This window comes from Euphorbia lathyris, chromosome 10 (genome assembly GCF_963576675.1).
Source record: "Euphorbia lathyris chromosome 10, ddEupLath1.1, whole genome shotgun sequence".
NCBI lineage: Eukaryota > Viridiplantae > Streptophyta > Magnoliopsida > Malpighiales > Euphorbiaceae > Euphorbia > Euphorbia lathyris.
The window spans coordinates 48,702,066-48,716,932 of record NC_088919.1 but is presented as its reverse complement, the minus strand read 5'-3'; the positions used below and the strand labels follow the sequence as shown (position 1 = coordinate 48,716,932).

The 14,867-nt window shown below is 36.4% G+C and overlaps 1 protein-coding gene across 1 annotated transcript; it reads left to right on the top strand.

Annotated features, from left to right (window-relative positions):
- The first annotated feature begins 1,157 nt into the window (after nt 1-1,157).
- Nucleotides 1,158-11,548, top strand: LOC136209741 (histidine--tRNA ligase, chloroplastic/mitochondrial-like). The gene is made up of 11 exons (XM_066001318.1): nt 1,158-1,643; nt 1,740-1,835; nt 3,105-3,193; nt 3,392-3,521; nt 5,466-5,558; nt 5,890-5,964; nt 6,164-6,281; nt 6,698-6,840; nt 8,635-8,763; nt 10,079-10,242; nt 11,247-11,548. Exons 1-11 carry the CDS (start codon nt 1,299-1,301, stop codon nt 11,383-11,385), a joined length of 1,521 nt encoding a protein of 506 aa, XP_065857390.1. The 5' UTR covers nt 1,158-1,298; the 3' UTR covers nt 11,386-11,548.
- The last annotated feature ends 3,319 nt before the right edge of the window (nt 11,549-14,867 follow it).

Genomic DNA, 14,867 nt, shown 5'->3' with positions numbered 1-14,867 from the left:
AGTAATAGGAGGGCAATGTTTGTTGATGGATACAGGGTGGAGAATCCCCTTGCTCACCGCCTCTTGGATCAGGTGCGACAATCTTTCCATAGCAATAACAAAAAGGAAGGGGCTCATAGGATCTCCTTGGCGAATTCCCCTGGAGGGAGAGAACTCATCAGACATGTCTCCATTTATCATAACCTGGAAAACAGGAGAGGAGATGCAATTCTCAATTAATTTCCTCCAGCTCTCCGGGATACCAGCTTTCATCAAACTATCCAGAAGAAAGCTCCAGTTTAATCAATCATAAGCTTTCTCCAGATCCAGTTTGAGAGCCACGATCCCTTTCCTTCCTTTCTTCATCTTCATGGAATGGACCACCTCCTGGGCAATAACAACATTATCCATCATTTTCTTGCCAGGAACAAAACTCCATTGATTCTGGCTTATAATATCCGGAAGGATCCGCCGGATTCTATTAGCCACAATCTTAGTGATAGCTTTATAAAGCACATTGCAAAGACTGATAGGCCTCATCTGAAGAAAGGAGGAAGGCTTATCAACTTTTGGGATCAGAACTAGGAGGGTTTTATTAACCAGCCTAATATCATTGGAACCACCAAAAACACCTAAAACAAAACTGTAAATACCCTCCTTCACAGTATCCCAGTGTTTATGGTAGAAACTAGCAGGGATACCATCGATCCCTGGAGCCTTAGTAGAACCGATACTGGAGAAAGCCAGATCAATTTCTTTCAGGTCAATAGGATGGAAAGCTTCCTTAATAGCATCCTCCCCCAACCTAGGAAAGGAGATCCCAGAGTGGGCACTGAATAGTTAATATTAATAACCAATAATTTAAATTTAAAATACTGCAAAAAAAATTAAAATACAGACACATCAGCAGACATACATTAAGAAACTGCCACGTGACAAATCTGTTTACAGAATTAGTATATAGTATAGATAGATAGATAGATTCGACTACACACACGGATTAAATATTTTTTGGCAAAAGATCGAGCCTACCTCATGAACCAGTCCATTTACGAAGAATGTGAGTTCGAAAACAAGAAATGAAATTGAGACCCAATAATTATAGATGTTAAAATATATACCATAAAAGAAATCCGAAAATCCTATTAAAAATTATAAATCCTAAACCTAAAATATATGATAATTTACCCCTTTTCAAAATGGATTCTTTACTCAATCTCCCCAAGCAGAGCAGCAAAACTAGCCGAGAGTGACCGGCACAGCTCAGCCAAGCAAAAAGCGAGCTACAGCCTCGTTTTTCTTCCCTTCCGATCACCACCATGTCTCCGATATCAACTTCGCTTCATTTTCTCCAACCACGCCTCAGCTTCTATGTGAAACCACTTTTCCTTTCCTTCACTAATTTATCTCACTCCTCTTTTCCTCCTTCCAAATCGCCATTGCCTGGGCTGTTACTACCGGTGAGCTCTAGAACTCTTTCCTCAGTTACCGCTGCACAGTCCTTAAGCGAAAATGGTGGAGGCAGGTCCGGCGCACTCTCTGCTCCGCCGCCGGTTCTCGAGGAATCAGTTCAAAAAATTGACCCCTATCCGCCTAAAGGAACAAGAGATTTTCCTCCTGAAGAAATGCGTTTGCGCAATTGGCTGTTTCACAATTTCAGAGAGGTTGGAGCTCTGCTTTCTATCTCTAATTATGTATAGACGCAAAGATTTGATATGTGTGCTATTTTTTTACTCTGTTTTTGTTATTGATTTGTTAAGGTCTCGAGAATGTATGCATTCGAGGAGATTGATTTTCCGGTGTTGGAATCGGAGGCTCTGTTCATTAGGAAAGCCGGAGAAGAAATAAAGGACCAGGTAGGCCTGTAACTTCAATAACTTGTTCCTAATGTTTTACTTATGCACATAGATTAATAATAGGGTAAAATGCATCGACAGTCATTGCAGTTTGACGTCTGTTTCATAAAGATAACTGAATTTCAACTTCACACTTGATTTTAGTAAAGTGATTTCGGCCAATTTGTGTATCAAAACTCTTTGAAATGTTGACATGGCAGGCAGTCGACTATATGCTAATCAAGTGCAATGAAAGGCAGGCTGACATGGCAGCCGCATGTGCCTATTTAGCACATCCTAAGCCACAAAAAAGCTTTTAAAATATACATTCTCATCTGACATCTATCTTGCATGGATACGAAATAAAAACGGACATCCAAATGGAAACGGATATCGGAAAATGTTATTTCTAAAACTTAGCCTTCACACGGAAATTGATACGACCACGACCACGAAACGCCGTAACCGCTACTCAAGAGGATTGTCCGTGCAACATAGGATGTCGCACTTAATTGGCATATTATCAACTGTTTTCAATGCTATGTCAACATTCCTGTAGGTTTTTATATGCAAATTGGCTGGAATGACTTTATTGAAATTAACTGTGAAGTTCAATCATTTTATCAAAAGAAAATGAAGTTCATTGACTTTTAATAGACCCAAACTTTAGTGACCGTCCGTCCAATTTACCATGGTTTCGTATGTATAAAATTTGAATTTTGTGGCCCAAGTTTTTTAAAATAAGCAGCTTTTCTTCTGCAAGATAAATTGGGTAATGAACTAATAATAATCTTAGGTAGCTAGGTTTAAGTTCTGTGCTAAGGGTTTTATTCTCAAATCAATCATTACTTTGAGACCAAGAATTTTCAATTTCTTACATTTTATTAGGTAATGTCTAACACTTTTAAGTCTTCTCTTCACTGTCTGATATTGGGGAAACCTTTAAAAGGACAAAGAAACTTTAGAGGGCATTTAGCATCACATTGCGGAATCTGTCATTGAAAGAGTAGTACCAATCCTGTGTGCTGGTTCTAATTCTTTTAGACCTGTGTGAAGCTTCTTGATTTTATCTTTGAGAATGATAAACAGGCATTTGATATGCCAAAACAAGTGTTGGTTTCAGTTGCATAGGCATATGCCCTTTTATGTTTACTTGTGTTTTTTTGTGTTCATTTATTATGGAGAGTGAGTGCAACTGGAAACAAAGCTTCTTCTAGAGTTAATTGTACTTGGACCATTGGATAAGTTCTAATTCACACCTCATTAATTATATTTCATTTCTTCATGCAGCTATATTGTTTTGAAGACCGTGGAAACCGCCGCGTTGCATTGAGACCTGAGCTCACTCCATCTCTTGCCAGGCTAGTGATACAGAAAGGGTACGCTTAAGAATAACATGATCTAGTTTTGATTATTTTTATTTCAAATTACAAGTTGCATTTGTTTTTCCTTTTTTACTCCTCTTCATGTTCCTCTCTCATTACTTCTAGATTTTCCTTTTTGATGTGCACAAATCTTTGGTTATGATTCCAGGTACAGATCCTGGAATTTGATCCCCATGTTTTTTTTTGGTTCAGAAAATCAGTAGCCCTCCCACTAAAATGGTTTACTGTTGGACAGTGCTGGCGATATGAGAGGATGACAAGGGGGCGTCGCCGTGAGCATTACCAGTGGAACATGGATATTATTGGTGTACCTGAAGTAACAGTAAGTACTTCCACTAAGGATCATCCATTTTTTATGCCAGTTTTCCTCTAGCATATTGAATTATTATGACCTATGTTACAAGAAAACGGATATGGAAACAGAAATATAAATGGATACCAAGAAATTAGATTTGTAGAAAATATAAACGTGGAGAAAATGTGTAAATAAATAAAAAAATACAAGAGTATAGCTGATTATCTATGATTTTTTTTTTTTTTAAATTATAAAGATGTATGTTTAATTGCTTTTTATATATACATCAGAAAACAAAATTACATACAAGTCACATGATAGAGGGGAAAAAATATATATTTTTTTCATTTCGAAAGCTTGTAGAAGATTATCTAGAAAACATTAGAGATTTAGGCCTTATTTGTTTGCCGGAAAATATTATGTGTTGGAAAATACTGGGTAAGGTAAAAAAATTTGTTGGAAAATAAAATATTTTCTGTTGTTTGGCTACAACAACGGAAAACAAGAAGAAGTGGTAGGCGGTTGCTATTTTCAAAAGGGTAAGAAGAAATGGAGTAGGGTTCTAAATTGTTTAGGAAAATGTTTTACTCTTTTCAAAAGAGTAAAACATTTTTCTCACTTTCTTCATATATTTTTCTGTCGACTAACCTAAAATAAATTGGAGGGCGAGCCTTGGCGCAACGGTAAACGTTGTTGTCGTGTAACCAAGAGGTCACGGGTTCGAGTCTTAGGAGCGGCCTCTTGCCAAATAAATTGGCAGGGGAAGGCTTGCCCCCAGTACACCCTTGTGGTGGGACCCCTCCCCGGACCCTCGCTCAGCGGGGACGCGTAGTGCGACCGGGCCGCCCTTTTTTTAACCTAAAATTTTTCGTTGACTTATTTTCTTAAGCAAACAAACACTGTAAAATCAGGAAAATATTTTATTGCACAATGTTTTCTGGCAAACAAACCGGGCCTTACTAAACTTGTGATTACTATTGATCTACTTTTGAAACACATTACATCCTTGGAAACGAGTTTCCAATTTTTTTGAATTACGAAAAATGACCTGAAATGTTTTTACAAGTTTCTAGAGAGTTTTGGTTTTCCAAACATTTTAGAAATGTGAATCTTGCTTCCATAGAGGAATTTTGTGTTTGATTGATAAAAAGTTGTTCATCCTTGTAAAAAAGTGTGGCTTAAATACCTCCCTAAACTAGATAGAAAAAGACCCCAAAGCCCTTACTAGGTTACAAGCTTGAGTTACATAATAGGGGTAAAATGTGAGGAAGTTAAGTTAATGGCAGAACAGTAAACAACCAATGGCATAACAGTAAATAAGCTGAAGCAGGCTGGTGGCAGACTGGTCTCCTTGGCCACTAAGTTATCCCACACTGCGTGTGGTCTATTTGACGCGCCGTGTGGCGTAGTCTTTGGGCCAGTCACACGGGCTTGGGAGCTTCAACTAGGCGTGTGGGAATTCCTCTCGCGTTAGCCATCGATATGTGTCACATGGCGTGTGAAGAAGGCTACACGCCGTGTGAATTAACTCAAAAGTTCCAGGAGCTATAGCAAGCTGTCCACACGACGTGTGAGGGTCCGACACGCCGCGTGGCTCTTCCCCTGCGAATTCGCCCTCCAACTAACTTGCTCACACGAGGCGACACGCCGTGTGAGCTCTCCTTCACGCTTGGCTTGGTTTGCTCAAGGAGATGCCCTCATCACTTATGTGAAGTTAGAACTTCTCTAATTCTCCATTTTCCTTCCCCCCCAGGCATTTATGCATGTTCCTTGGCCCTGATATACAGACACATGCATCAAAGTTATCCTCTCTTCTTCTCTGGATAATTTCAGTGAGTCCTCAAGAGGACTCATTTGAAGTGTAAACTTTATTGTTGGCTACAAATGTATTTGGTTATTTCAAATTATGGTCTTTTATGCCCATTAAGTTTCTTGGTCAATTTTTAAGTTTTATCTATTTATATTATGTAGGCTGAAGCAGAGCTTATTTCTTCTATTGTCACATTTTTCAAGCGAATTGGAATCACTGCATCAGATGTTGGATTCAAGGTTTCTAGCCGAAAGGTATTGCATTTTAACTTTGAAGGAACATGGACTAAAGGATTACATTTTCCTACTTAGATGGTTAGATATTTCTTGTGCATGAATCTGTGGTTTCCATGCTGTTTTTACTCGTTTAATAGTTCCTGAGTGCATGAGGCTTTATAGATTGTGGGTTATGGGGAAATTGTGTCGTTAAGTGACCTTGATTATGCAACTTTTAATTTATTTGAATCGAGTATTATTGAGTTTTTTACTTTACTAGGAATACAAAAGTTTCATCAGCTATAATAATGTTTTCAACTTGCATGATGAAATAATAATCATTATTAGGTCTTCGTCTTCCTTTTTGCAGGTGTTACAGGAAGTTTTGAGGCGTTATTCTATATCTGAAGATTTGTTTGGCAAGGTTTGCATTGTCATAGACAAGGTCAGTTGCTTTACTTAGCATGGTTTGGATGCAGCCTCTCTTCACTCCCTTGTTGTCAGTAGTCATTGCTAATATGTCGGTGTCCTGATTGTAAAACGTGTCTGTCTTTGATTGCATTTTTCAAGTTATATTTTTATGTTTATTGTGATTCTGTATTATGTTTCTTTCTATGGAAAATAATAATGGTGATGTCAAACAGATTGAGAAGATACCTATAGATGAAATAAAGAAAGATTTGAAGGCAGTTGGTATGTCAGAGCAGGCTGTTGAAGAGCTACTGCAAGTCATCTCCATAAAGTCATTGACAAAGTTGGAAGGTCGGATCAACTATGCCTAGAACTAACTTAATTTAAATTCTTTTATTATTATCAGATATCCCACATTGCTTATGGCTCCTTATATATGTGAGGTACTCCTCCATTGAGATACCTTTTGGGGGTGAGTTAGGCCAAGTTTAAGATGGTATCAAAGCCTCTTAGATCAAGTTGTCGAGGGTCATGATAACTCCATTTGTTAATGAAATTTTAACAAATAGTAAGATGGGCCTGTGTTGTACACCTTTTAAGCCCAAGGGGTATTCATGTGCAGGAATGTGTCAGACATAAAAATAATAAAAGCTATTCTTGGACCTGGCCTATCAACTTAAGCTTTTGGGTCAAATGGTTCTTTTCCACTGGGAATGAATCATTTCGTTACTCCTAACTATATGTAGTGGATGCTTTTGTGAATGTAGAGATACTTGGAGGTGCAGGAGAAGCAGTTGCTGATCTTAAACAACTTTTCTCGCTTGCTGAAAAGTTTGGTTATGCTGATTGGATTCAATTTGATGCATCAGTTGTTCGTGGCCTTGCCTACTACACCGGTATTGTTTTTGAGGTTAGATTTTGTGTTTATTCATAACTATACCTGTAGGTGCTGTTGGAAGAATTATATGTAAATACCTTATATTTTTGTATATAGCAGCATAGTTATCAAAGAGTCGAGCCTTAGTTGCAAAAGGCTCTAGGCTCCAGGCATGTCGCCTGAGAAGCCAAAAGGCAGGCTCTGCTCACGAGGCGCTCGCCTGAGCCCGTCTTTTTGAGCCTAGCGCCTTGTCAGTAACACACCTAGGCACAATTTTATTAGGCAGACATCGTTTTTTAGGGTTCCAAGTTAAAAAGTGGTTGTTTGCTGAAACTAAATTAGGATAAAAAGAAATACACAAAAGAGGAAATAAGCTCTGAATGGCAGATATATCGCAAAGTTTGATGAGCGATGAATATGGGACTATAGAGACTTTCGTCTTAATGAAAGTAGTTTTTAGACTACTAGTTAATTAACTTAGTATTTCGTTGAAGTTTGGAGTTTTAGATTTAGAATTTATTGAATTATGATATGGAAGAGTTTGTAGTAAATTTCTAATTTATTTTATGCTAAATTCATGATTAAGATTATGGATAATTGGATATGATTTAGTATTTGACTATCTGTTGCATTTTAGAAATGTTAATTGTTGTTATTTATTGTTTTATATACTATTAGTGCCTCTTGTGTCGCTAAGGCGTGCGTTTAGGCTTCAGAACCCCTTGCGCCTTTGTGCGTCTTGCACTTTTAATAACTATATTGCAACGGAACTATTTGAAGTTCTTCATTCTTGCAGTTTCTATGGCATTCTACTATTCTAGGCATTAGCATAAAACTATTACTATACCTTGTGCATGAAGCAAGTGGCATTGAACTAACAAAGAGTCTGGAAACACATGCGAAGATGCTCTTTTAGGTTAAATCTTCCCTCCGGTTTTTAATATATGTCCTTTAAGGTTTTCACAAGAACCAATAAAATATTAATTAGAGTATTAAAATGACTAATTTACTCTTAAAACTTTATTTTCTATGGATGATTTCTCTTGTTTCTTAATTATTATGGCTTAATTAGAATTATTTATATTAATTACTAGACTTCTCTCTTATCATAAATAAGGATAAAAAAAGGGCGGCCCGGTCGCACTACGCGTCCCCACTGAGCGAGGGTCCGGGGAGGGGTCCCACCACAAGGGTGTACTGGGGGCAAGCCTTCCCCTGCCAATTTATTTGGCAAGAGGCCGCTCCTAAGACTCGAACCCGTGACCTCTTGGTCACACGACAACAACGTTTACCGTTGCGCCAAGGCTCGCCCTCCCCGGACCGTTGTGCTTCATAAATAAGGATAAATTTGACAAAATATTGTCAAAAGTACATTGGTAGTACAAAACAACATATAAAGAAGAACAAATTGAAAATCCTAAAACGACATCTATTTGAGATCGGAGGAAATACGCATGTTTAGTTCCGCTGTTGTTTGCTGTTTCTGCTAGAAGTTAACCTTCCCATATAGCTATAAGTAGCTGCAAAATAGCTATAAACAGCTGTTTCTCAAACCTAACCTAACACTGTTTATCTACTATTTGGAGTAAAACAACAAAAGGAGAACCAAAACGGACACTAATTCTTTTGCTCGTCCTACAGGGCAAGAAAACAAGATATTTCGCGTCTCTGTTGTGCTTTATATAAATTGTGCAATTTGAAGAAACCTTGTTTGATTGTTCAGTGCTCCTTGCTATATGGCCCTATCTGATTATGGACTTATCACAAAGATCTATTGTCTTGTTTTTCAAGTAACTATCTAAAATGGCTTAAATTCATCTGATATAGGGTTTTGATAGACAAGGAAAGTTGAGAGCCATATGCGGCGGTGGAAGATATGACAAGTTGTTCTCTACTTACGGAGCTGATGATATTCCAGCTTGCGGCTTTGGATTTGGTGATGCTGTCATTGTCGAAGTAAGTATGCTCTATTCCTTGGTTTGCATCTTATAACATAAGCTGTTATTATTTTATTTATGTGGGGGATGGCAATTCGTGTGAGTGGGTTGTCCATATCGTGTCAATTATTGATTTAGTGTCAAATGGATCAACCCTAATCCAACCTGAAAAAATGTGTCACAATCATGTCAATTCAATCGGGTTATAATTGTTTTCGTATCATGTTCGCAGGTTACATGTAATTTTACCAGTGATATTTAAAAGTATAGGAGGATATAGTAATATTTATAAGTATTTATATCATTTTTCGATTAGCAGGTTAATTTTGACTGTCCGAAAAATTTGTTTAACAAACCCCTAATCCTCTTATATTATATTGGGTTCGTTTAATGTGTTCACAAGTAACGCTCTATTAAGGATGACATATAAAAATAATGGGAGGTTCAAGTACGTGGGTGGCTATTGTAATTTTATTATTTCTATTAAAGTGACATGCAAAAACATGAGAGGATAGAATGATGAGGGAAAAGTACAAAAATAATGTATATGGTTTGCTCTATTTGCAATCACATGCACGTTTGCAAATAGAGGTTTGTGGTATGTTCTCTTGACAAAATACAAGATACAGTATTTTACTATTAAATTATGATGATGTGTACAATTGACAACTAAGGTCATTTTTGTCCTTTATCCGCAAAATACAGCCTTTCAAAACATAGCCCCTCCAAATCGAAACCATAATCATATGGATGACATGTCATTTTTTTTTTTACTAATTTGACAATTGATGAACTAAATTGACGTTTTAGTTCATTTTACACAGCTACAATTAGATTTGGGGGGCTGTGTTTTGTCGATATGAAAATATATTTTAGAAAAATGCCTTTGGTTCTCATCAGTAATTTAAAATCTTGTGTTTTGTAAACAAAATATAACAGAGACCTGAATTTGTAAACTTTTGAAACCACAGGCCTAAAACCTAAACCCTAAAATCACATGCAATTTTTTTTTTTTTTTTAACTTTTCTCTAATAATATTTTAAATATTCGTATCATTTTCGAGTTAGAAGTCAACTTTAATCTAACACAAATATTTATGTTAATTTCATGTCAACTTAAAATGACCCATTATTTATTTAATAAAACACCAACTCACTAAATTTATTTATGTTGGCTGGTGGTGTTAATTGCCGGACCCAACAAAATCCAATGGTGTGTTCAATGGTGTTTTTTTTTTTTCGCTCTAAATCGAAACTGTAAAAATCAGGATTTTTTTTTCCTTTTTTCCTTTTCCTTTTTTGTTATTAATTAATATTTTCTTTTATGTATCAAAGCTACTGAAGGAGAAGAAACTTCTACCACAACCGAGCCAGCAAGTAGAAAACGTTGTGTGTGCTCTAGATCATGATCTGCAAGGAGTAGCTGCTTCAGTTGCTAGCATACTCAGAGAGAAAGGCCAAAGTGTTGACTTAGTGTTGGAAAACAAGCCTCTTAAATGGTATTCAACTCCACTATTTTTATGCTCATTTAGCTCGATACGTACCCAACCACACTAGCTTGCACTCGAACATCTACGACTCCCCAAATTTTCAAAACGACATTTCTACCGCCTCAACTTGCTTGAAAGGGTTTTTTTGTCACTTCATTTTGCTTAAAGTGACATTTCTGCCTCCTCAAAATAACTTTTGTCACCTTAGCTTGCTTTAAGTAACCCTTTCTGCCACTTCTACTTAAACATCGCCACATGAAAATAAGGGTTTAACCATGGCAGTTTAAGTAAGTTGAGGGTTAAAATTATCGTTTTGATGCTCATTTGGCTTACTTGCACTCAAACGACTGATGACCTCTCGAACTTTCAAAATGATATTTCTACCATCTCAACTTACTTGAAACGACTTTTTCATCGCATCAACTTGCTTGAAAGTATTTTTCTGTCACTTCATTTTGCTTAAAGCAACATTGATAACTTTTCTGCGACCTTAACTTGCTTAAACCGACCTTTTTGCCATTTCAACTTGCTTAAACTGCCAGTGACACGTCGAGTGTGCAATATCACCACGTGAAAATAAAGGGTTAAAGGCTGTTTAAGCAAGTTGAGGGGCAAAAATATGTTTTGATGTTCATTTGGTTTACATGCACTCTAACGACTATTGAACTCTAAAACTTTCAAAACGGCCTTTCAACTACCTCAATTTGTTTGAAACAACTTTCTTTTTTCATCACATTAACTTGTTTAAAACAACCTTTTTGCCACCTTAACATATTTAAAAATGGCTTTTCTACTATCTCAACTTTGCTTAAACTGCCAGTAGCGCATAGAGTGTGTAGTACTGCCACGTGGAAAGGAGTTAACCATGGAAATTTAAGCAAGTAGAGAAGACAAAAAGGTCGTTTTGACAGTTTAGCAGGTCATTAAGTGTCCGGGTGCAAGTTGGAAGTAGTCATTTCTAGGAAGTTTTCTTATATCTTGTTAGTTCAACTATCATATTGGCTCTGTTTCAGGGCATTCAAACGGGCGTCACGCATAAATGCAGAAAGGGTTATCTTGGTGGGAAACAAGGAGTGGGAAAAGGGTATGGTCAGTGTAAAAATCCTCTCATCTAATGAACAATATGAGGTTAAACTTGATGAGTTACAGTAACAGGAAAATGGCTTTTAATTTATTGTTCATAGGGATTAGGGTGAATTTTGTCCCAAAAGTTTTGGGAAGTTCAGTTTTATCCTTAAATTCAAATGTAACTTCTTATAATTTACTTCATAATGGGTGCAATTGCAACTAATTAGAATACCAAGTGGATTCCTCCGGGTGTATTGCAGCTATGACAAGTGGCGGTGCCAGGATGGAAAGTTCGGGAGGCTCCATAATTCAAGACTTCAATTCCTATTGAAAATGTATTTATATATAAAACTTGGTTTGATGTTTTTTTCCCGGTATGTTCATTGTTTAACAGTAACTTTTTTGAGTTGAAATATATAAAAAAAATTAACTCAATTTGAATAAGTAATTTAATAGTTTTAACTAATAATGAAATTTTCTAATAATTTTTTTTTTTTTTATAAACAGAAACTTGTATTACGAAACAAATCAAGCACAATCATTTTGAATACAAGAAGAAACACACAGAAAAATCTTCTATAAAAATTTCCAACTGATAAAGAGAGTTAACCTAAACTGCTAAATTATGCGCTGTAGAATTAGCTTGTCGTTTCTCATGAACAAAATCAATTGACAAAAAGCATTTTGCCTCCTCCAGAATATCTCCAATAATTACACTCAAAGAATTAGCTATTACTTGATCACTTCTTATCAATTTGATTGCAGATACAGAGTCAGAAGCCATAAATCTACAATCACGAGCAATCCGAATTGAAAATAGAACCGATATCAACTCAGCGTGTAAGGCCGTCAAAGTTGTACCAATTGGCATGTCCTCTGACAAGTTTTTTTTTTTTGGTTACAATGTCCTCTGACAAGTTAACAAGTATATTGCAATCTCTTACAATCATGCTGAAAGAACTCAGCAAAATTTCTGTTTGAAAAAGCCGCGTCACAATTTAGTTTATAAATACGAAGCAGAAACACCGGCTCCATTAGCAGAATCCATGTTAGCAAGCAAATCTCCTTGGCTATTGGACAAAAAACCATTACCGCCAACATCAAACACACGACCATGAACTGCATCCAAAGCATTTACACCTCCAAAATTAAAAGACAAGCCGCCATATAGGCCAAGATTAGACCGCAAATCCAGCATCCGATTGAACTCAGCATTCCCGACCCTCGAGACCCCGCCCCAACAGCAAATGCACGACCAGAAAACCCCGTACCAAGACAATCACCGAGCAACCCGGCCACATAACCAGCCATTGAACTCTTAACTGTTGCAATTTGATTTGAAAGCTCCCAAAAAAGATTTTCCATGGGTAATCTGATTCAGCTCAGACCATATGTAATAGATTACACCACAAAAAATCACAAATTCTTCCTTTGATAAAATATGCAAACCAATTCAAACAATCCAAGCCTGGTAATTTGTAAACAGGATAAACCAAATTGGCAACAAGATAAACCAAACTTGCATTCTTCCAATATAATCTGGTACCACGGCAATCCTTAAAAAGATGAATTAGTAAAGCATGGCAAAACATTTTTAATTGCATAACTTCAATGGCTACTTTATATGCCAGAAGGAACTGATCATATCCAGTACAATAATCCAAAATAAAATAATTATAAAATGGGTTAAGGTGCAAAAATACGTACCCTTAACGTTTTGGACCAGGAGCAATTTTACCCCTAACGTCTAAAATGGTGCAATTTTCCCCTAACTTTTGTAGCCAAGAGCAATTTTACCCCTAACGTTGATAATTTGGGTCAATTTCAGATACTATTATAAAACACATATATTTTTGTTCTTTATTTTGCACCAATTACATATCCATTCGTATTTTAAAAAATGATTTCATGTTTTTTTTGTAATTTAATAATAAAATTAAAGATTAATATTTATAAATTCAGTGAATTTTTTGATTTTTTTTGTCTAATTCGTACAAAAGACGATATATTTTTTTTTATTTTTTTCACATCCCAACATATGTTTGTGATTTGTTACTTATAAAATGACGTACGTGTGAAGTGTAGATGACAAGATTCATGACCGAGAAGACAGTTTGATGAATTATTTCTCAAATTGATCCAATTTATCAATGTTGGGGTAAAATTGCTCTTAGCTTCCAACGTTAGGGGTAAAATTGCACCATTTTAGACGTTAGTGGTATTTTTGCACATTAACACTTATAAAATTAAGGGTGAGGAAGCCACCAATGACCAAATTTTACTAAAGCATCAGTTGCTGCGTTTCCTTCTCCATAAATATGGGATACAATGAATGATATCGAAGCTGTCAAACATAAGCATTGATGCCACTTAGATCGAAAAGTCCAGGAAACAACCGACGCATGCTGTCTGAAGAGGTCCAGTACGAATAAGAGTTGGAGTCTAGCCAAAGCTGCTTCCAATTACGATCCCAGGCAATTTGGATGGCTATCATTGCTGCTTTTAGCTCGGCAAGATGTTGCGGAAGTGTTTGAAACTGGAAAAGCAAACGCACCTTGAGGGATTTCTCTAGAGTTGTGAAAAATGCCCCTCGAACCATCAGCGCCTAGGATTGTATCGAGTCGAGCCGAGTTTTGGCTTGCTCGGGCTGAACTCGTCAGAAAATTGACCAGTTCGAGCTTAGCATTCTGTTCATGAGCTGCCCATGAGCTTGTTAACGAGCTTATTCATGAGCTTTGCTCACGAGCAACTTGTTAATTCAGTTCATGATTTTCATTCGCGAACAACTCATTAAATATATTCATTAATTATATTGATTTGAAATTTCTTTAACACAAAACTACACAGTTTTGAAACCTACAAAACTAAATTTACACGACACTACATTGTTTTATATTTCCCCTTTATATGAATACTATTATTAACATAATAATTGAACCAAGGTTGCTCGCAAGTGTGTCCATGAACATTATAATCTAGTTTGCTCATGAACCTATAATCGAACATGCTTATGAGTTTTTGAACGGAACTTCACCTTGATCAAGTTTGACTCGTATATAAATTGAACCGAAAATGATTGACTTTTTATCGAGTTGAACATCTAAATGTTCATAAGTGGTCCAACTCACTACATTGGTGCAATTTACCCGGATTCCTTTCCTCCTTACTAAACATAAACAATCATGAAATACGAAAGTAAGAGATGAATGAAGTGTTGACTTGATTCACATGGCAATGGATAAAGAAAAAGTAAAAAAAAAGAAATTGCGGGTTTCAGTGTCAGTTTAGGGAGAAAGTTTTGGTGGTCCCTAAACTTATTTCATTTTATCAGTTAACCCCTTTGTTGGTTAATTTATGAGCCTTCTCAACTCAATAAATATAACACTTCGTGTCCTGTAAACTTGTTTTATTTTGTCACTTAGTCTTCTCAACTCATCTTGTGCATCCTATTAGCCTCATCAATTCACCAAATGTAACACTTCATACCTCTTAGGTTTTTATGCGTATTTAAAAGCAATGAATAAATAGTTCATATTAGGATGCAAAAAGTGTATTGGGATGGATAT

Bases quoted from the DNA above. Each gene is read 5' to 3' on its own strand.
- LOC136209741 (XM_066001318.1), top strand. From the start codon at position 1,299: ATGTCTCCGATATCAACTTCGCTTCATTTTCTCCAACCACGCCTCAGC. The intron at 5,559-5,889 runs GTATTGCATTTT...TCCTTTTTGCAG, and splicing joins TCAAGGTTTCTAGCCGAAAG to GTGTTACAGGAAGTTTTGAG. The intron at 6,841-8,634 runs GTTAGATTTTGT...CATCTGATATAG, and splicing joins ACACCGGTATTGTTTTTGAG to GGTTTTGATAGACAAGGAAA.